A 23,687-nucleotide genomic window follows, 5' to 3' on the forward strand; every position below is an offset into this window, starting at 1 on the left:
GACTGGGAATGACTGGTCACTATGACACACACTGACCACCAGGGGGCAGACCCTCAATGCAGGAGCTGCCCTCTGGTGGTCAGGGCGCTCTCACATGGGAGGAGCTCTGCTCAGCCACACGGCAGGCTGATGGCTGCCAGACAGCGGTGGTGGTGGGAGTCTCTCCTGCCTCCTCAGCAGTGCTAAGGATTTCTGACTGCAGTTTAGGCCTGCTCCCCGCTGGCAAGTGGACATCCCCCAAGGGCTGCTGGGCTGCCAGAGGGATGTCTGATTGCCATCTTAGGCCCAATCCCCTGGGGAGCTGGCCTAAGCCAGCAGGTGGTCATCCCCTGAGGGGTCCCAGACAGCGAGAGGGCACAGGCCGGGCTGAGGGACCTCCCTTTCCCCCCCAAGTGCACAAATTTTTGTGTACCGGGCCTCTAATCCTATATAATAAAAGGCTATGCAAATAGAACGAACAGCAGAATGACAAGTCACTATGACACGCACTGACCACCAGGGGGCACATGCTCAACACAGGAGCTGCCCCCTGGTGGTCAGTGCACTCCCACATGGGGAGCTCCCCTCAGCCAGATGCCCTGAGCCGGGCTCATGGCTGGTGAGTGTAGCGGCGGTGGTGGGAACCTCTCCACCAGTGGGAACCTCTGTGCAGCAGTGCTAAGGATGTTGGACTGACAGCCATCAGTCGGACATCCCCTGAGGGCTCCCAGGCTGCGAGAGGGTGCAGGCCAGGCTGTACACAAATGTCATGCACCCAGCCTCTAGTAAACAAATGATACACTATATATAGGAAATGGAGTGCAGAACAAAAACATCTTTCCAAAGAACAGTAACATTTCCTTTGAGAGTAACTAGATTTCCAGTGTAGGAGACAATCTTGAATATGACCCTCTTCTATCCTTAGATTTGTGGATAGCTGGCCTAGAAATTCTAGAGATACTATATTCATTAATTTTGTTCATTAACATTTCTATTCCCCTTTCTTTTAGGGAACATGGTAACATTACACTTTCCCATCTGCAGTTGATTACAAAAGTGGCCACAGATTATTTTTTTCCCTCTATCCACACCCTTTTGCAATGTGACTGGCAACTCTTCTTGTTAAAAGGTACTTACCCTCATTGACTCTGGGCTTGGCCATATGATTGCTTTAGCCATTTGGACTGGAGCAAATGTGACCCAAGCCAAAGCTTTAAAAGTGCCTGTGCATTAGGGTTTGCTCTTTTACTGACCTTGAAATCCATGTGAACATGCCAAGGCTAGCCTCTTGATGATAAGGGACTATTGGCCTGCTTGGTCTGTTGTCCCAGGTGACAGTCAACTCACCCTCAGAAACAGAGTTGCCTCTCTAACGGGAAGCTAATCACAAACATCTGAGTGAGCACAGCCCAGGTAAGTTGAACTATCCAGCTGAGACCAAACAAATTGTCACTCCATGGAATTATAAGCTAAATCAATTGTTGATGTTTTAAGCTATTAAGTTTGGGGGTAGTTGGTTACACCTGCAAGCTATCCTATATAATAAAGAGCTAATATGCTAATTAGACTGAACAACAGAACAACCATCCGGACAACCTTCCAGATGAAGCTGTGGCTGTGAGGGCCAAGGCAGCCAGGGATGTGAGGACCAAGCCACTTAAACAAATTTCATGCATTGGGCCTCTAATATATGCACAGAGCAGGGCGGATCAGGAGGTTGCGATGCTACCCCCAGTCACGCTCAGGGTAGGGCCGATTGAGGGGTTGGGGCACTGCCCCCTGTCATACTCAAGGCAGGGCTGATGGGGAGGTTGTAGCACCACCCCCTGTCACACACACAGCCAGCATATCAGGGGGTTGGGGCGCTGCACCCTGTCATGCACAGAACAGGGCCGATGTTGGGGGGGGGTTGGGGTGCCGCCTCCTGTCACTCACAGAGCAGGTCTTATCGGAGGGTTGGGGCGCTGCCCCCTGTCACACACAGAGCTAGCTGATCTGGGGGTTGGGGCGCTGCCCCCTGTCAGGAACAGAGCAGGGATGATGGGGGGGGGGGGTTGGGGCACAGCCCCCTGTCATGCTCAGGGCAGGGCCCATCGAGGGGTTGGGGCGCCGCACCCTGTCACACACAGAGCAGGGCAGATCAGGGGGTTGGGGCACCGCCCCCTGTCACGCACAGAGCAGGGCAGATCAGGGGGTTGGGGCACCGCCCCCTGTCACGCACAGAGCAGGGCGGATCAGGGGGTTGGGGTGCTGCCCCCTGTCACCCACAGAGCAGGGCCAATCAGGGGGTTGTGGCACCGCCCCCTGTCATGCTGCTCCAGGGGCTGGGAGGCCTCGCGGGCTCCGCTGATCCCGGGGAGTGTGAGGCCTCACGGCTCCGCTGATCCCAGTGCCAGGAGGCCTCGCTGCTTGGCGGCTTAGGGGCTGTTTGGCTTCACTCCATCGCTTGGAGTCTGTGTATGCAAATTAACCGCCATCTTTGTTGGCGGCTAATTTGCATATCGCCTTGATTAGCCAATGGGAAGTGTAGTGGAGGTACAGTTAATTACCCTTTTTGTCTTTTATTAGATAGGAGGATATATATGCCAAGCTACCAGAACGACCAGTTGCCATGACACATACGGTGGCAGCCAACCAGCCCGATTGTGGCCCTGATCGCCACCCCCTAAACCTCCCTCAGCTCCCCCCTGGCCAGCCCTGCCCCCAATCAGCTCCCCTCAACCCCGACTGGGGCATCGGGGTGGGCCTGGCCAACCTCCCACATCTCCTCCCCGCCACCAGCCCGGCCTGATCAGCCCCTATTGGGGTGGGCCGGCCAGACCCCACCTGTACGTGATTTTGTGCACCAGGCCTCTAGTCTGATATATTACTGTCTTAAAGTTAGGCATGACCATTTGATTTGCTTTACCTAGTAAAATATGTCACTTCTGGCAGAAGCCTTTAAGAGCTGGACAGTGATTTAACATCTTTTTCTTGTCATGGTGACTGGGGAGGTTCCAGGTGGTGGTGCTCCATAAACCTGGGTTCCTGAATGGACATGGAACAGTTCTCCCCCCCTCCTTCACACTGATTTTTGGAGGACATGGACTTTAAGTAAGAACTAAATCTTTGTATTAAACTACTGAGGTTTTGAGTCTCTGTTACTAGAGAATAATCTAGCCCATTCTATGTAGAAATTGGTGCCCGGAAGGAGGTAGAGTTATGCCAACGGAAAACCTAAAATATGTGGCTGTGACTCAGAGGCTCAGTGGGTGGTGGCAAGGAACCTGTTAGAGGCCGGAAAGTTAGTAGTCCATGTTAGCTGTGGTAAAATATGTGTCTCTCATTCTTTACCTTTACCGTGGTTATTCTGACTCTGTCCCACCACTGTACATTGAGTGTGTGTGTGTGTGTGTGTGTGTGTGTGTGTGTGTGTGTAAGCAGAGAGAGATGATTCTTTGTCTTTTGAGGTCTCTATAACAATAGAAGCTTATTCCTGTCCTAATACAAGGACCATCAGCCATCACCCAGACTGAGATAAATGCCATTACTGAATAGAACTTTTGGATTGTCTCACTTGTGACAGGGGTGAATATATTTTGTAGTGTAAAGAGAGTGAACCGTAAATTGGTGACTAGAAAGGTAGATTGCAGTAATCATTGGTGTGGGAAGCCACCTATTGTCTTCACTAGCAGAGAGGTGTGGACAAGGAACCCGGAAGGCTGGTGACTCTTGAAGCCCTGGCAAAGGTCAGGGCTATGCAAGCTATAGCACTGAATATTTAGTCCAGACAAATACCGACTTCTGCGCATGGGCCACGAAGTTTCAATCGCACTGTATGTGTATGCCCGCACGTGGTATTTTGTGGAAGAGCCACACTCAAGGGGCCAAAGAGCCGCATGTGGCTCGCAAGCCGCAGTTTGCTGACCACGGAATTAGACCATCCTAACTAATGTCAATTACTGTAAAAGTGATCAGAAAGCTATAAATGCTGATCGTTGGCAATTATAAGTGGGATCAGCAATTGAAACTATCCACTGATAATTCCTAAAGCACCTTCACAAGTAATTTTACCTCTCCAATTGTGACCATTCTAGAAAGGAGATTATGAGATTTTAAACTTCATTTTCTTAATCTGTGAAAATGTAAACTATATCTTCACTGTCGAGAGGTAGTGATGAGCAATGAAATACTTCCATGTAGGAAAAAAAAAAGCAAGGAAAGGTGGATGAGGATAAACTACAAAACAGGGAGGGTAGTACAGAATTCAGAAACCAGGAGTTTCCAGGAAGAATTAAAACATATTGCCCACATACTTGTGCATAAATTTGCAGTAATACACAGAACTTCTTAGTAAATTTTGGGTTCGGCCCCCTGCACATATACAGAAACACATGCACAATTTCTGTGGTGCAAAAGTCAAAAGTGTCACTGAAGTTTATTTTAAATGAAAAGCTCATTCTGAACAAGAAAAAATATTTTCTCTAGCATAGTGTAGCATTCATTCCATAACATTTGTAAAGTGCTAAATACCACGCCACTCACTGTACTAGGTCAGGCAAGTGAAAGATGTCACGGTACAGAAGTCTCAATGGTCGCTGTCCTCCAGGAGTTTACATTTTGCAGAGGGTAAAGAGTTTCCTCTTTGGGGGTTTTTCATCCAGTCACACCCAATGCCCTCCGTAAATAATTTTCGGTGCAAAGCCCCGCATCTTTCCTTAACCCTTACACATATTCACACTTTCCGAAATCTCTTCGCCCTGGAAACTAATGTTAGGGCGGGATGGCTCTGGATATTTCGCAGTTGTTTGGGATGCGGCCCCATGACCAGCTTGCTTTTTCCCGGCAGTGGCTGGATGACAGTGACCTCCCCTCCCCCCTCCAAATTTCCAGCACTTAAAGCACAAAGTGCAGCTTGAACCATCAAGGAGCGGTCAACCTTGCGGTTTGCACCGCCCTTCTATAGCAGAACCTAAAGAAGTTGAGGCGGCTCGGTCAGACCCGGCAACGCGAGTAGAGCAGTGCCGGGCGCAGGGCGTCCGAGGCCAAGTCCACCAAAGGCGCAGCGCAAAGGAGTCCAGGGCCGGTCTAGAAGCCCAAGTGTGCAAGGAGGACTGAAGAGTGCCCATCCCTGCGGGACTACAAGGACCAGCATGCATGGCGCCGCGGGGTCCAGCTCCACTCTGGGACTCCGGCGCAACGGAGCCTGGGAAGTGAAGTCTCCGCGCAGCCCCAGTCGCTTCGGGAAGGCTGAAGGGAGGAGTAGTTAGTCCGCTCCATCGCACGCCGGTTCCCGGCCGGGCTCGGAGCCTCTCGCTGTCGCTCAGGGATTTCGCGGGCGGCGGGAGCAGGATGGCTCGCTGGAGTAAACTCCGGGGGGAGGAGGCGGCGGCGAGGGAATGGGGAGGCGGGGTCAGCGGAAGCGGCAGGTTGCTTCCTTCTCCTCGGGCTCCCTCCCCGCCTCTCCCGGAGGGAGCGGTGGGAGGGGGAGGGCAGGGCCGAGGGAAGGTAGTGACACGTGTCAATCAACCCCCCTCCGGGGGGCGCGCGCTGCGGGGCTCGCGCCGAGGGCTCGCGCCCCTGCCTCGTGCCTGCGCCGCTCGTATGTAAATGAGGGCGCGTGACGCGGGACGCAGATGGACAAGGGAAGAGAGAGAATGGCCGCTGCCGCCGCCGCTGCTGCCGCCGCCGCCGCCGCTCAGTGCCGGAGCCCTCGGTGCGCGGCGGAGAGGAGAGGATTCCGGCGGGAACTCGACTCCTGGCGCCACCGCCTCATGCACTGTGTAGGTAAGAGAGACCCGGGCTGGGCCGCGGCTCCGCGCGGCGGCGTCCGCCGCGACCCGAGGAGTTTGGGGCTGAGGGGCTGAGTTGAATCTCCCGTTCGGGTCAGTTCAATGGGGGAGCGAGCTGGGAGCGGCGGCGGCGCGGCGGCCCGGGCTCGCCTTTTGTCTGGGGGCTCCCGGCCCGGCGCGGTCCGCGCTCCTTCCCCGTCGGAGCTGTTGGGCTCCCCGGGAACTGTTAGTTCGGACCCGCTCGCCCAGCCCCCGGGGGAACCGCTCGCTCGCGCCGTCCCCCAAACTCCTCGGCGCCCCTCGCCGCCCGGCGTCCGCCCGGTCTGGAGGGAGGAAGCGGCCCCGCGGTCGGCGTCCGGGCGGAGGGGAGCCGGCGGGAGAAAGGCGGGCTGGTCCGCGCCCCCACCGGGCGCACACACACCCCCTTCTCGCCGCCGGGGGCCGGGCCGGCCGCCGCCACCGAGTTCCAGAGGAGGGCATCCCGGGCGACCCCCCGCCCCCCGGCGCTCGCGGGGCCGGGACCTCGGGGGGCCGGCGGGGGGCTCGGGGCAGCGGGGGCGGCGCCCGAGGGGCGGGGGCGCCCTCCTCTGCCCTCTCGCGCTCGGCGGCGGCGCGGTGTGTACCCCTTTAAGAAGGAGCCGCTGGAGCGCTGACGGTTGGGATTTGAAGTTCTTCCTCCCTCTTTGGAAGTCTGGACGGCGGGGAGCCGGGGGGGCTGTTGCCATAGAGATGACACCCTCACCCCCCTTCTCTGCGCGGACGCCCCGGCGACTCTGGTCCTCTTTCGCTGTCATGTGATGGACCCGTCCCCGCACTTACCCGCACGACACCCTCCCGCCTCCCTCCCGCGTCCTCCTGACCGTCCGTCTTCCCAGTCGGTGGGGTCGGCGTCGTTCGTGCTTCTCAAACTTCTGGGCTCGGAGCTGTCATTCTGCAGGTGGCCGGGGGCGGCGGGCGGTGGCGGGACCTCCGGACCTTCGCCGCCGGCGCTCGCTTTTCTGTCCGAGTGGGGCGTGTGCAGGGAGCTGTTCTCCCGCAGGTTGGTGTCCTGGGCAGGAAGGGGGCGACGCGGGGACAGGGACGGGGGGTGCTGTGCGCGTGTGTTTTGGAAGGGGATTTGGGGTGAGAGAGGAAGGGATGAAGTGTGGGTGGTGGAAGCAGCTGGCTCGGTGGGCGATTAAATCTTGGCACCTGGAGTGGAGGCACTAACCTCCTCTTACTTGTTTCCATCTGTTCTTGCGCCACCTCGAGCCGCCCCCACCCCCACCCCCACCCCCACCCCGGTTTGTTCGTTTAGCGCCTGGAGGAAGACCCTTCTTTTCGGCTAGTGAGCAGGAGGTCGCAGTAGGATGAACTAGTACAACTTCAACTCAGAGGCGTGCACTGCAGAATACGGTGGACATAGGAACTATTACTAGGGGCACTTTTATGTTTAAGCCATTTACTGTTTACCCTTATAAAATAGGTTTTGGTCTTATCTAAGGAGACATTCTGGAAAATAGCTTTGATGGAGTTCTCATAAGTGATTTTAGTTTAAAAAATTGTAGAAAAAAACACACGGTATTCTTTATATAAAATTTTAAGGGTAAGTGTTATTAGTGCTTCCAGAATACAAAATGGACCCGTTTTTATTGGAAAGATCTCTTCTGTCAATAACCTGTTTAGAAACTGGGTTCATTGAATTAGGATCAGGGTAATGGCATTGTAACACTGGCTGGAGACATTGTGTCAAGTTTTCCCCGAGGCACGCAGTGATTTTACGATGTTTTTGGTCAATGTTAAGTTTTTGAATCCTTTAAGGTTTTTATCCCCTCATCTTTTTGCTTATGTGGGTACATTAAGTATGTTCTGTATCTAAAAATATGTGATTTTAAAAATAGTCAAATTTTAATTAAATACAAAATTAATTGAATTTCATGGGAAAAAGGACTTTCTGCCTTACCTACTTGGATACTGAAGTAGATTGGGAAACATTGAAAATTGAGTTCATGCTGTTATGTCTAACATGCAATCTCTGTATTACATTTTTAATGTAATATATAATTATACCATATTAGAAAGGAAATGTTTAACTGGGCTCTAACTATATTGCGAATTTTCCCCCACAGTCCCAGCCTTAGTCAGGAGACCTAGTAAGACCCGTCTCATACTTTTGTTTTTGCATTGTTATTTTTAAATAAACAATGAAACTCTTTTACGCCGGATATTCACTTGTTGCTTAGGTTTTGTTTGTTTTTTTCAGTACCCTATATGTGAAGCATCTATTCATAGTGTGAATTGGGATTACATGTAGTTTGTGTACTTATTTCAATTTATCTTTTGCTATTAATGTGCTTACATTCAATATTTCACGTTATAAACATTTGCAAACCGACATATTCTTTTTCCTTTGCATGTTTGTATGTTTGTGAATATATATGTGTATATATAAATTTCCGTGTGGCATATCCAGTGCTCTCACGACTTGAAATCGTTTTTATAAAATATGATCCTTTCTGCCATTGGGGAAGAAAATTATTCAAAAGCGTTATTTTTAAATAAGGAAATTGCAAGCAATATCTTAGGATTGTACCACAACTCAGTATTAACCCCGTAGTAGTGTTTTAAATCTCAATTCCTCGGATAAGTCTTTCATTTGATTCACTTTTTTATAACATATATAATATTCTTTTATGGGGGGAAAGTTCATCATCCTTGTAGTTAGCGAAGATGTATAACTCTTGATAAGGAAAATGTTTACTTTTCTCTATTTGTGGAACTCATCTCTTTAGATTTATGATTATGATTTATTCTTTTTTTATAATTTAAGAGGTGTCCTATACGTTCTGTGTCTCAATACCTCTATTTGCAATGTGGTACTTTTTATAATTTAATTATTTTTCTATAATCATCATATGTTGTGCTATAATTTGGAGTATACTCATCTAACAGATGTTTTAGTGCTTATTGGATATAGCAAACAGTATCTTAGTGCTCGGTGTAATATTGAGGTATAACGTATAGTCCTGAATCTTGTGGCATATATAATAGAATTAGTAACTGATAAGTTATAAAATTTAAAACACAGTAAAGTCCAGGAGAAAAGAAATGCATCAATATAATTTTAAACACTACCAGAACTTGTATAGTCTGTTAAGATATTTGATCTGGGAGATAGGCCAAGTTTTTTATTTTTATTGTTTTGATTTTTTTACTTTTAATTTTGATATAATTTCAAACTTCCACGATAAGTTGGAAGGATAGTACAAGGAATTCATATATGCTTACCCACATTCACTAACTGTATTATACTTTGCTGCATTTGCCTTATCATTCTTGCTTTATATCCATATCATTCTATCTACCCATCCATCCTTCTGTCTTCTTTTGAAATAATTTGAGGGTAGTTGGCAGATATTGTGCCTCTTTACTCTTAAATTCTTAAGTGTATATTTTCTAAAATAAAAGACATTGTGCTTACCTAACCACAGTGTAGTTATTAAAACCAGGAGATTTAATATTAACATAATACTGTTATCTCAATCATAATCCACATTCAAATTTTATCTATTTCTCTATTTTATCTGTAAGCTTTCCTTTCCTTAGTCCAGGATCGGGCATTGCATTTTGTCGTCACATCTCTTTAGTCTCTTTTAATCTGGAACACTTTCTCAGCTCCTCTTGTATTTTTTGACCTTGACATTTTTGAAAAGTACAGGATAGTTATTTTGTAGATTGTCTCCCAATTTGAATTTGTCTGTTGTTTTCTCATGATTAGATTGGTTATGCATTTTTTTATTTTTATTTTTTGGCCAGTAATACCTCTGAAGAGATGTTCTGTGCTTCTTAATGCTAGTACATCATATCTTGAGCTTCATATTGTTAGCTTTGAAAATTTGGTTAAAGCATTATTCCCCATATTTCCCCTTGAAAGTCATCACTTATCCCTTTGTAATCAATATGTAATTTGGGGGGAAATATATGTTAATATGTATCTGCACATAGCATTCCATAAATTTTGCTGTTGTTGATTTACACTGGATATTAGCAGGTTTTGAGTTTTGCCAATAGATTCTTTCTGGTGGGAATGCTGATGAACAATAAAAAGATCATGAGGCATGTTAGAAGAAAAGATAGTAAGGGTTTGAATGATCTGTTTTCTATGGTGTTAGAGTCATAGTTTAAGAATCACAGTGTATCACTTAGCCTCGGCAAACTCATTAGTCAACATAGCCAAATATCAACAGTACAACGATTGAAATTTCTTTTGAGAGCCAAATTTTTTAAACTTAAACTATATAGGTAGGTACATTGTTATTAACTTAATTAGGGTACTCCTAAGGCTTAGGAAGAGCCACACTCAAGGGGCCAAAGAGCCGCATGTGGCTCGCGAGCTGCAGTTTGCCGACCATGGACTTAGCCGAACCCTAGCATTTTGTATATGAGACCAAAAGATATTACATTCTAAGTAAATTTTCCTGGTAACCTCATAACTGTCTTAGAGATCTGCACTTGCAAGTGTTTGTAGAATGGACTTTCTTCCAAACTACCTGCCCCATCTATAATCAGCAGTATCAGTGTCAGAGAATGTTTATTTCTTTTTTTAACCTCTGAAAAAGTTATATGAGTACTTCCTAGAGCTGAATAGTTAAAGATGGGATAGCCCGTAAATAAAATTTTAGATAATCAACCTAATAGCGCTTTCTGACTGCTTCTGGCTTTCTCCTCTTTTGACTTTTTACTAATGTCTAGTTCATCTGTCACTGTTGCAATATAAATCCCAGAAGAGTGGATTCACTTAGAAATCTGGATTTGATAAGGACTGGTGTGGTGGGCCAGCTACCCTAAAACCTTGGCTATACAACTATTTTTTCAAGCATTAGCAAGTTTTTTATCCACTTAAAAAGATGTAAACTATGACACTGCCTAATAGCATACATTAGACAAATGGAACTAAGAATATAACGAGTAGTTGGATGGTAAGATATACATCCAAATATCTCTGTAAAATAAGTATATCAATGAATTTTGCATGCAAGATTTGAAATTCTGAGTACTCCTGAATTATTTTATACTTGGAAGTGTAAAATTCTGCCACCTGTGTGAATTTTGTGTTTTTGCAGATATTAGATTCGGGCTACAGGCTGGAGCATAGTATAGCATCCTTTCTTCGTGGAGCTGTCTCTTCATGTCCATGCTACTTTCCTTGGCTGATCACATGCATGTACGCCTTCTTGTTTGGCTTTGCACAGTGATAAGTTGGTGTTTATTGTGTCCTGTATGTTCCCCTGACTTGTATGACTTTGAACCCTGGTGGTTCTATCACAGTGCTGTCCTGGGAGGAGCAACAAAGGCATGCTGATATTTGGATATGTAATTTCTTTTTCCTTATTAGTAAATCCAGTCTTTTAATTATAATAACCTACATTTTTTATGTGTGGAGTTCCTTTTTTGATAATAATCCTTATCAAATGGCCAGCATTCGTGGGTGATAACAGTTGGTTAGAGCACCAAATTCATAGGTTCAACATTTTGGAGACCCATTTAACTTTCACATTATGAGAGTCCATACTGAGTTTGAATGTACCGTAGTATCAAGTAATTCATTCAAAAGAGTTGTTTTTTTCCCACCACAGAGTATAGATAGGAGAATGTGAATAGGCCCAGACCAACCTACTGCTCCCACTAGGAAACTAAGGTAACAAAATAATGTCATATTTGTATTTGAAGAATGACACTTTGTTTTTAATTAAAGCTAAATAAAAATTTTGCTTTCAGAAATTTTCTGTTTTCTAGAAAATAAAACTTAAGAGGAATCACTTTTTTTAAAAAAATGTTTTCTTACTGACTTCAGAGAGAGGAAGGGAGAAGGAGAGAGATAGAAAAATCAGTGATGATAGAGAATCATCGATCAACTGTCTCCTGCACATGCCCTGCCCAGGAATGGAACCGTGACCTCCTGGTTCATAGGTTGACGCTCAACCGCTGAGTCACAGTGGCCAGACTGGAATCATTTTTCTAAACATCTCATTTCCTTTCCTTTCCTTTCATAGAGTTTTTCCTACTTGGCAACAACCCTATCCTGCTTACTTATATTTGCTTCCTTTTTTTTTTCTTTACCCTAATGTGTTGCCACATTATTTTAAAGAAAATATTATTACTTTCTTTAAAATACCTCCTGGATTCAGTTTTTCTAATAGAGTAAGTACACTTGAGCAGATTCAGGTAAGATTCTTGTTTATATCAGTATCTGCATTGCTGGTTTTACTGTCGTTCAGTCTAGCTTATAACCTTACATTAAATCATTATTTGAAATAGCTGCTTTGATTTTATAGTTTACAAAGCAGTAGTATCTCCCATTTGTTCTTTTTCATCAAGTAAGGCTCCTAACCATTTTCAATTAGTTGATCATAGTCTACCAGACTGCTCTTTCCTATTTGTTTTTCTAGTTTTCTTTAGACAGCCCAACCATTTGCATCTACTTTTACTTCTCTATTACACCCATTGCCCCAAAATTTTGAGTATTGTTTTAGTCATATCTCCTACCCTACATACTAACCTTCATAATTCAGTTGTAACCTGGAGTCTTTCCTTAAGTATTTATTGAAAAACAAGTTTTGAGATCTTTTCTCCATTAATTCAAATCCAATTCTTCTCTGATGCATGTGTATGGTGTGTGTAGATAAGAAGTAACTTTGTCCAATAGACTTCCTCCTATATAATAGAAGGTTAATATGCAAATCGACCATACAGCAGCATGACCGTGGTCACTATGACACGCACTGACCACCAGGGGCAGATGCTCAATGCAGGAGCTGTCCCCTGGTGGTCAGTGAGTTCCCACAGGGGGAGCACCGTTCAGCCAGAAGCCCTGAGCCGGGCTTATGGCTGGTGAGTGCAGCAGTGGTGGCAGGAGACTTTCCTGCCTCTACGACAGCGCTAACGTGTCCAACTGCCGGCTTAGGCACGCCCCCATGGTGAGTGGGCCTAAGCTGTCAGTTGGACATTCCCCGAGGGCTCCGAGTGTGCGAGAGGGTGCAGGCTGGGCTGAGGGACCCCCCCCTCCCCCGAGTGCACGAATTTCACGCACTGGGCCTCTAGTATTTAAATAAACAAGGGACTAAATGATAGAAAGAATGAAGAATTGAAAGAGCACACTTCCTTTCTTAACCTCCATCATCTTAACCTTAGGCACAAGTCATTTTACCTTTCACAGATGGAAATCTGAAACTAGGATAATATTGGTCCTCATGTGTTCACTACATTTTGTTTTTAATGAAAGGTGCTGTAATGCTTACATAGCTGTGGTTTCTCTGCTGAATATATAAATTAGGGAATTATCAGCATAAAGATGATGTTTAAATCCATGGAAATGAATGAGATCACACAGGGGTAAAAAATAGTATAATGAGAGAAGTAAAGTTCTCAGTTCCATGCTTTAAGTAATCTTAACATTTTGGGGGCAAAGGATTAGTAAGGCTGCTGAACTTTTACACTGGAAAATAAGTCTATTGGCTAAGTAGAAGAGCAGGGAGAGTAGTATCACCAAATCTAAGAAGAGAGAATTATCCTATGTAATAAAAGGCTAATATGCAAATAGAACGGCAGAACAACCAGTCGCTATAACATGCGCTGACCACCAGGGGGCGCACGCTAACCATGGCAGGCATTGCCTGCGGCGGGATGGTGGAGCAGGTGAGCAGGAACACCAGACCAAGGCAGGGCGCTGGTCGCTGTCATCGGGGTGAGCCTCTGGTGGTTACTGAAAATTCTTTGTTCCTGCGCACCACGATCCCACCCAGCGTTCACACCTGCTGCTGGCACTGTCCCCGCTTGCACCTGCCGCCTGCGCCTGGCCCCAATTAGCAGGTGTGAGCAGCGGCTGATGGCCCCTCAGGGCTTCTCCACCTCCTCCTGCTCCTGAGGGGTGATTCTGGCCAGCAGCTGCTGTTTGAACCCGCAGCTGGCACCAGAACCACTGCTCGCATCTACTGACAGCACTTGGCAATGGTCCCGATCACTTGGTGCTGTCAGCGGGTGCAATCTGCTGCTGCTGGCCCCATCACCCCTGAGGGCTTCTCCACCTCCCCCTGCTCTTGAGGAGTGATCAGGGCAGCAGCCACCACTTGCACCCATTTCGGGCACCAGCCCCAATCGCTCTGCGCTGTCAGCAGGTGCAAGTGGGATGGGCGCCGTCAGCATGTGGGAGCGGCAGCGGTGGGAGTGGGGCTGCTGGCAGACGGGATGAGGAAGGCCGTGGTGGAAGGGACCAGGCGGGGGTGTGGACGATGGGCCCACAGTTCCTTTCAGGGTGCACGAATTCGTGCCCTGGGCCCCTAGTGTTAAAATAAAGAGAGATTGTTATATGTTGATGAGGTGTCACTTACCATGAAACGGGGAAGTGTACATTTTTTTGGCAACATGGAGATTCTTGGTGATCTTAACTAAATAAATTTCAGCATAGTGGTGGGGAATGGGAGCCATATTGTAATAGGTTAGAAAGTAACTAAGTGTATAAATAAAGATGACATTTGTAGTAGACTATGCATTTGAGAAGTTACATTTTTAAGGAAGAATAGATAAATGGAGTAGTAATTGAAAGGATCTGGAGTATAGGGATGTTTGTGGGGTTTTTTTAGATGGGAGATACCATTACAATACTAGGTAATATGAAGAATAGTTTTTTGAGTCAATAATATTCATGATATTTTATGTTTACTTAAGCTGAGACTTGATAATAAAATATTGAGTCAGAAAAATTAGATGAATAATAGGATGGGGTTGGTTTGAATCACTGAATGTGGATTCAAAACGTTATCTCTTCTTTTTCTTCAAAGAACATTTTCCCAATAAGTTTATCACTAAGATATGTGTGTGGCATTAGTGTGTTATACATTTTAAAGGAATGATTTTTTTCAGTTAATTTACAGTTCTCAATCATCAGATATTTTGAGTTCTACTTTGTTAGCTGATTGGGTTTTTTTACTCTCTTAGCAACTTTCAGTTATGCAATACAGTATTATTCACTATAGTTACCACACTATACATTACATCCCCATGACTTATTTTATAACTAGATATTTGTACCCTTTGACCCATTTCACCTGCCCCCAATTCCCTACATCTGGCAACCACCAATATGTTCTCTGTACCTGTGAGCTTGGTTAAAAAATACTAGTTTTCTAAATGATAAGTTTGTATTGAAGAACTTGACTTGGACTGAGACCAAAATTAGACATCGGAGACTTCTTTACTTCTTATCCCCCTGGATTGAATTTACCAATCTATCAAAGACAGAGCAGCTGGAGCTATGGGCCTCTTCTGAATTACAGGTAAAATAAGTTCTACCCCAGTGAATTTACCATGTGATTTGCTTATTGGTAGGTATATCTATCTAGACAAAGTGAGCAGGAGGTCATGCATGAAAAATGACCTTAAAACATTAATCCATCCCACTATCAGGATGTTGCCAGTATTAGTCATTCATCTTTCCTTTGGGAGGACTGAATAAGGGATAGAGAAAAAGGGCGGAAGTTTCTTCTAAAATACTTCCCCCCAAGAATGTGATAAGTGTTGGGAGAGGTGGGAACTTCGGGTTGGACCAAAAAAAATATATTGTCTACATTAGGAATAGAGATTAGACTTTGCTTTTAAAGAGCTTACAATTATCAGGGATGTTAAGCATTAGAGTTGGTATAATATAATGGAAAGGTAGAGGAGGGAGCAATTAATTTTGATTAGAAGGATCTGAAATTACTAGGCTACAAAAGCCTATGTGAAAATAGGGCTTGGAAAACTTTTTTTGTAAAGGGCTGGATAATAAATATTTTAGCCTTGAAGGCCACATGGTCTCTATTGTAGCACGTAAGCATTACATAAATGAATGAGCATGGTTGTGTTCCAGTAAAAAAAAACAAAAAAAAACCTTACAAAAATAGGTGGATTTGGCCTACAGGCCACAGTTTGCTGATCCCTAAGTTAAATGATCCAGCAGGAGAGTAGGTTGGAGGGGACAGGCAGAGGGATAGAATAAGCAAAGGTATAGAAGTCTAAATGATAATATGTTCTGAAACTATTCAGTAATCAACTATCATTGGAATATGGGATGGGCGTAGGAAGTAGGATTGGAAGTATAAATTATGGCCTCCATAGGGAAGAAATTATGAGCCTTTGAAGTTTTTTTATGGGTAAAAAGCATGATCAGATAAGTCTGCTTATTTTCATTTTGAACATCTGCTGTTGGTTCAGGTTTGAGGGGGTTTTGTCATAATAGTTTTAAAGATGCTCAAATTGAATTAGCCCTTTTAAGTCAAAGTTGGGAAAATGAGCAATCTATTATATATTCAGTATATTAATTAAAATATTAAATTGCTGAATTACTCTCACATGGCACCCTTCTTTTCTAGTTAGACTCCGAACAACTTGAAAAATTAAAACAAGGAGAAGATGAAAGTCAAAATATCACTTCTGTTATGGGTACTTGTGCAACTTATTCACTGGTATCTTTATTTAAAATGTCATCAGTTCTTCCTGTCTTCTTCCCTTCCCTTTCTGAACAATTCAGTGTTAAAACTATCAGGAGGAACCAAACAAGGGTAAGTGTCTACCCAGGTGGGATATGTGAGAAGGGCAGGGGGATATCAAGAGCCTGACAAGAGCGGGGAGAGTTGATGGAATTATGAGGGGTGAGGAGCAGTCTCCCTAAGAGGGCACACTGGTACAAGATGTTGGAGCCCAAACAGGGTCAGTATGGTATCTCTGAAAGAGTGTAGCTTGATATTGGTGTGGATCAGTTATTCCCAGGGAGGGGTGTCCAGACTTGAATAGGGTAAGAGGATGAGAAGGGAATCTGTGTGGAGGAGCAGGTGGTATGAGGGTGTAGAAAGGCATCCACATGCAGGAGGGTAGACTGGTGTGGATGTACTGAGGCTTAGCTGGGGTGAGGATGAAATCCATGCATGGAAGCATTCTAATACAAGATATCAGAGCCTAAGGGTGGGAAGAAGAAGGTATCCTTTGAAAGGCAAGCTCAGTATGGGATGTTAGAGCTTGAGCAGGATGAGAAGGGTATTCTTGTAGGAGGGGTGCCAAGCATGAGGAATAAAGGCCTGAACAAAGTGACAAGGTTATACTCATGGAAGAAATGTGAAAGTGTTAGGCCAGTCAGGGAGGGATAAAAGGAGAGCATCTGTGTGGGGAGGGGAAGGCAGCCATACGGGAGATTTGTTAATTTGCCTGGTCTTCCTGTTGTAACCAATATTAATGATAATGGGAGCCATGCTTCCCACTGTCTGCGAAGTGTTATAAATATGGAGAAAATTTAAATGCTCTCTATAGTGTTGAGTTAGAAATTGGAGATATTAGTGTGAAATCCTGATTTTCATTTTATCTATAGAGAAAGGTACCGAAATATAGAAGTCAATGTGTGTGCCTATATACAGTTAACCTTTTAACACATTGTATGCGGGAAACGTATTTATACGTTTTACATTGACTGGTAGTAGAACGCGGGACACATATTAATACGCTTTTTATAGACTAGCTGTAGAATGCGGGTAACATATAAATACATTTATTTTTATACTTTTTTATTGCTCTAAAGGGATGCTAACATGCAGATATACGAATTCCAAAGGACAAAATTTGGGTCTCTAACACATACAATGGTGAATTATGTTTGTACTTCCAGGTATAATGGTAATCAATCTATTCAACTGCAAAAATGGCCTGCGCCACCTGTTAGCGCGCGATAAAAACTACCCGCAAACAATGTGTTAATAATTTGGGGGTTAGGAGTGCTGATCCTTTGTGCAGTCCAAAATCCACATAAATTTTGACTCCCCAAAAAGTTAACTACAAATAGCCTGTTGTTGTTCAGAGCCTTACCAATAACAGTTAAAACACATTTTGTTTGGCCAGGCCTGTGTGGCTCAGTGGTTGAGCATCTTCCTATGCACCAGGAGGTCACTGTTTTCATTCTGGTCAGGGCATGTGCTGGGGGGCATGCAGGAGGCAGCCTATCAATATTGATGTTTCTCATTAATGTTTCTGTTTCTACCTCTCCCTTCCTCTTTGTCTAAAATTAATAAAAATATTAAAAACAACACACATTTGTATGCCTGGGGGACAGGGGGTGGACAGAGCATGAAGTTAGTGGGACAAGGATTTTTCCCAGCATAGATTGTCAGTGTTTTTGTCTGGATATAAAGTTAACCTTCTATCCCAGTTCCAAAAATTATAGCCATACCTTTCCATATCTTTTGAACTTATCCCAAGAATGACAAATGGTGAAGTGGAATATAGCTCATTAAAATTTATTATTTCATTTTAACTTTTCTTTGCTTGTGCTCTTCTGTACTATTTGTCAAATGAACCCCCAAAAGGGTCTGGAGGCTTTGGCTAGAAATAAATGTGATTTGTTCAAGGATCTTGGGTTTGCAAACTTGAAATACAACTAGGCAATAGAGTGTCCCAAAGAAGAAAGAAAAGCTGATGGTTCTTATATAAAAAGTACTTTCTTAAGAATCATTCCTGCATCCTTAGCTTCTGGACTAACTCAAGATGGTGATCCTTGAGATGACCTAATGTTCTGAATAATAGTCTAGATGCATGAATATTCTTTCCTTAGTCCTTCAGGGGTTAACCAGAGGGTTATCTGGAATTTAGATGTAATTCAGACATTGATGCAAGTTAAAGTTCCCAGGTTAGTTAAAAAAAGAAGAGATTCCTTGCATGATGTCTCAACCTACTTGATTTTAGTAATTTACCAGCTTGAATATAATGGGTCCATTTTATTTCTTCACTCTATTTCTCACCATTTAAGAGTATAAGAAAATAGTGCCCTGGTAAAATCTCAAACATAATTTCAACAATATTATGGGATCAGCCTAATCATTACCTATTTTTTCTCCTTTGCCTTATTACTTGACCTTTTAGTATATCTATTCTGGCATAAATATAACTTATAAGTAGGGTGGAATTTCCCTATGAGTGTTACTAGTCCAAAACCTGTGTGCCTGATCTTCTGAAATGCCAAAACTCAAAATGTCACAGTTTGGAGTAAGGAAAGGTTTGTTGATCCAGGAGGCAGCAGCCAAGAAGATGGGAGTGCTAGCATTACCTCAAATCGATCTTAAGAAAGTAGAGTGTTCAGGCTTCTTTTATGTCAAGGGAAGGGAAAATGGGAGGGGCTATTTTTGTAAAAGGCAAGTCCCAAGCAGAATCCCTCTAATGATTAGCATGTCTAAAGTAGGAGCTATTAGCCTGAAGGCCATGAAAACAACTTAGTCCCTAACAAGGTTGAGTGAGTACACATTACTTTATCTAATTTGTCTTACTAAGTTAACTAACTTATCTTCATTATTCTCATCATTCTGAACACACAGATCCTTTCCTCCTCAGTTATAAAGTGAGTTTTTGCTGACTCTCATTCTTTAGACCTATTCTAAAAGTACTACTTTATTTTATTTCAAGAATAATAGGATTATCATGGTTGAAGGGAGCATGGCTATCTGCCGGAGTCCTTTTGTGCATCTTTTCCTCTCATACTTTTTTTCAGTAAATATTTATGGGCCATGAACTGTGCTAGGGGACTTAATGCATTTCACTGTCTTCATGAAGCACAATCTTATAGTGAAGACAAGGCTCTTCTACTATAGAATATGGTAAAGGCTATAATAGAAGCATATACATTATTAAAGTTGTGGTATAAAGGAGAGGGATCAGGTGTTCTTGTATGGGTCTACACCAATTATAGTACGATTGTGGAAAATGAGAAAAGAGAAATAAAAGTTGAATTGTGGAGAAACTTGTGAGCAGAATACAGTAGTAATTACTGTTATTTTTAAAAATGTATGGATTGATTTTGAGAGAGAGAGAGAGAAAAAAACATCGATTTGTTGTTCCATTTATTTATGCATTCATTGGTTGCTTCTTGTATGTACCCTGACCAGGAATTGAACCCAGAACCTTGGTGTATTGGTATTTTTAATTATTGTATTTTACGGTGGATTATTCATTAAGGGCTTACACTTGAATTCATTTGATTTTCACAATAGTTATATAAGTAGGAACTATTTTTATCTTCCCCCACTTTACTGATAGGGAAGTTAAATAACTCATCTTAAAGGTAGAGGAAAACCATTCAAGGGTTTTAAACATGGGAGTAATATAGTTTAATTTGTAGTTTTATAAGATTAATTTACCAGTAATGTAATAGGAGACTAAGACAGGCAAATCAATCAGGAGTTCTTCAAGATAGCCCAACCAAGAAATTATGAAGGTCTGAAATAAAAGTAGTAATAGAAATGGAGGAGGAGGGAAGAATTCAAAAGACATGAGGTGTTATAATCAACAGATTTTAGTCATTGATGAACTAAGGGCACACAGGAGGAGGAGGAAGAATAGAGACTCATTTCCAGGCTTCTCTTTAGGAGGCCAGATTGAATTGTGGGACTGTTATCCATGATAGGATACACAACAGCATATTTTCATAGTAGAGGTAGTAGAGTCAGTATTTAGAGCAGTGATGGCGAACCTTTTGAGCTCGGTGTGTCAGCATTTTGAAAAACCCTAACTTGGAGAGAAACCAAGATGGCGGCATAGGTAAACACTGGAAATTGCTGCCTCCCACAACAGATTCAAAAATACAATTAAAAGACAAAATGGACATCATCTAGAACCACAGGAAGGCTGGTTGAGTGGAAATTCCTGTAACTAGAAGGAAAGAGAAAAGCACACTAAGACTCAGAGGAGGTGCAGAAGTGCAGAGGTACGGAGGCGCATGCAGCAAGGGCTTACAACTGAGGACGTGGCTGTCTTTTTGAATTGGGAGGGAGTCACAAGCCCTGACTGCTCTGAACTCCAGTTCCGGGTGAGTCTCTGGGGACCCAGACTCATACAGGGCGAAACTGGACTGTCTGGCAGCAGGCAGAATTCGGAACTCGAGGGCGGCTTTTTCTCAAAGGTGCTTGCAGCGACTACCAGGACACTGAGATGAGGGGCCCCTTAGGGCAGGGCTGAGGATCAGCCATAGCTCCTTGCTCCGCCCTGTTGACTCCCTGAGACCCCGCCCCACCCAAGCTGTGGCAGAGGCTTTTGCATATGAATGCCCTGGCCCTTTGCAATCAGAAAATCACCTAATAAACTGCAGCTGGGCCAGACAGACCCAGAACTTCCAAGAGAAGGCCCAAGGCCCCATAGCAGCTTGCATTGCTTCACAGCTGGGCCTCATTTGGGCACCTCCAAACCCTAAACAAGGAAGGGGAATCTGCAGATCTCTTTGTAGCTCCTGCTGGGTAGCCTCAGGCAGAGGCTTAATTAGTACCTCCTTAGATCCAAGAGCCAGTGTACCCAGTAGTCAGCGTGGGACCATCCAATTACAACTCCTCAGATCCATAAGGGACACACTCAGGGGGCAGACTCAGTGAGCACCAAAGCCCCACTGAAGCAAGTCTTGCCTCATAAGGGTGTCTTCAGCACAGAAGTTCTCCCACTGTAGACACAGCTGATTCTCACAGCCAATTGGCCTGGAGGTCAATTCCTCCCAGTGATACCTACAGCAATCACAGCTTAAATACAACAAGACTGTGCACAAAGCCCACAAAGGGGTGCACCAAGAGTGTCCACCTCAGGTAATTGGGGAGGCTGAGCCACTGGGCCCTATAGGACACCTAGCACAGAAAGCCACTCTACCAACACAGGGAAGCAGCCAAAATGCAGAGACAAAGAAACAGGTCACAAATGACAGAAATGGAGGAAAGCAAACGACTGGATATAGAGTTCAAAACCACACTTTTAAGGTTTTTCAAGAACTTTCTAGAAACCGCCGATAAATTTAGTAAGACCCTCAAAAAGTCTGGTGAGACCGCCGATAAATGTAGTGAGACCCTCAAGAAATCTAGTGAGACCCTCGGTTATGAAAAAGGACCAACTAGAAATTAAGCATACACTGACTGAAATAAAGGGTATTATACAGAGTTCCAACAGCAGACTAGAGGATCGCAAGAATCAAGTCAAAGATTTGAAATACGAAGAAGCAAAAAACACCCAACCGGAAAAGCAAAATGAAAAAAGAATCCAAAAATACGAAGATAGTATAAGGAGCCTCTGGGATAGCTTCAAGCGTACCAACATCCGAATTATAGGGGTGCCAGAAGAAGAGAGAGAGCAAGATATTGAAAACCTATTTGAAGAAATAATGACAGAAAACTTCCCCTACCTGGTGAAAGAAATAGACTTGCAAGTCCAGGAAGCGCAGAGAACCCCAAACAAAAGGAATCCAAAGAGGACCACACCAAGACACATCATTAAAATGCCAAGAGCAAAAGACAAAGAGAGAATCTTAAAAGCAGCAAGAGAAAGACAGTCAGTTACCTACAAGGGAGTACCCATATGACTGTCAGCTGATTTCTCAACAGAAACCATGCAGGCCAGAAGAGAGTGGCAAGAAATATTCAAAGTGATGAATAGCAAGAACCTACAACCAAGAGTACTCTATCCAGCAAAGCTATCATTCAGAATAGAAGATCAGATAAAGAGCTTCACAGATAAGAAAGAGCTGAAGGAGTTCATCACCACCAAACCAGCATTATATGAAATGCTGAAAGGTATCCTTTAAGAAGAAGAAGAAAAAGGTACAGATACAAATTATGAACGACAAATGCACATCTATCAACAAGTGAATCTAAAAATCAAGTGAATCAATAATCTGATGAACAGAATAAACTGGTGATTATAATAGAACTAGAGGCCCGGTGCACAAAAATTTGTGCACTCGGAGGGGAAGGGGGGGGTCCCTCAGCCTGGCCTGTGCCCTATCGCAGTATGGGACCCCTCGGGAGATAACGCCCTGCTGGCTTAGGCCTGCTCCTGGGTGGCAGAGTGCTGGGGTCCAACCCCAGCAGGTCCAGGGGTCCCCAAAGGCGTGGACGGAGTCGGCGAAGAAGGAATGACACAGAGATAGCGTTTAGTTGATCAGCAGCCTAGCCAGGATCTCCAGCCAAGTTCTGGTCTCGATCTCCAGAGAGGTTCTGCTTAGGATCTCCAGCCAGGTTCTGTGTCCATGGTCTCTTGCTAGGTTCCAGCCAGGTTCTCAAGGTTCTCCAGCCAGGTTCTGTAGCCATGTTCCCTCGCTAGGTTCTCCAGCCAGGTTCTGTCCAGGTTCTCCAGCCAGGTTCAGTCACCAGGTTCTAGTCAGGTTCTCTTGCCAATTTCTGTAGTCAGGTTCAGTCCAGGATCTTTTGCCATGTTCTCTCGCTAGGTTCTGTCTCTAGGTTCTGAGGCCAGTTTCTGTCCAGGATCTTTTGCCATGTTCTCTCCAGCGAAGTTCTTCTGTCTCTAGAGAACGTTCTGTGTAGGTTCTGTGCCAATTTCTGTCTCTCTCTCTGTCTCTTGCTGTCTTGTTACATCTGTATTTATACCAGTTGATTCCAATCCTATCAATCTCTATTTCAAAGGTTAGGGCGTTTCTTATCTCCATTCCAGGGAGTAAAGATTATGTAGCTTAAGCATGATTGTTCGTAGTTAAAGTGATTAACTACCCACCTGGCACTTAGTTAAGGAGTTTTATTCTCTCCCTAACTTCAGGGGAAAATCCCTACCTGGGGAAACAACCTTTCTCAGAGACCTTGGTTAAAACACATAGTGCCAAGAAGGTGAGCAAACATATTAAAAACAGTATGCGATATATGCCAGGTCCTTTGAAACAGCAAGCATGGACCGGCTCCCGGCAGCAGAGGGCAGGTCCAATCCCTAGGTGCAGCCCCTGGTCGGGCTCAGAGCAGGGCTGATTGGGGAGTTGGGGCACCGGCCCCTGTCATTCACAGAGCAGGGCGGATTGGGAGATTGCAATGCCATCCTCAGTCATGCTCAGGGTAGGGCCGATTGGGGGGTTGGGGCACCGCCCCCTGTCACATTCAAGGCAGGGTTGATGGGGAGGTTGCGGCACCACCCCGTCAC

General features: G+C 44.6%; 1 protein-coding gene across 12 annotated transcripts in view; it reads left to right on the forward strand.

The window, feature by feature from the left end:
- Window positions 1-5,367: 5,367 nt before the first annotated feature.
- LOC308524245 (ligand-dependent nuclear receptor corepressor-like protein) overlaps window positions 5,368-23,687 on the forward strand; it is a gene marked incomplete at both ends in the record, with an annotated part of 150,258 nt that continues 131,938 nt past the window's right edge. For 4 of the 12 annotated variants that reach the window (XR_013996393.1, XR_013996394.1, XM_081098482.1 and 1 more), the window contains one exon: window positions 5,595-5,745. Coding sequence is in view for 8 of the 12 variants with exons in the window: in XM_081098482.1 (XP_080954608.1) it covers window positions 5,595-5,745 (151 nt within the window). Of the gene's footprint in view, window positions 5,746-23,687 lie in introns of all 12 variants that reach the window. The other 8 variants (XM_081098486.1, XM_081098484.1, XM_081098480.1 and 5 more) reach the window with 6 other exon arrangements.

This window comes from Myotis nattereri, assembly GCF_964212035.1.
Source record: "Myotis nattereri genome assembly, chromosome: 1".
Classification (NCBI taxonomy): Eukaryota; Metazoa; Chordata; class Mammalia; order Chiroptera; family Vespertilionidae; genus Myotis; species Myotis nattereri.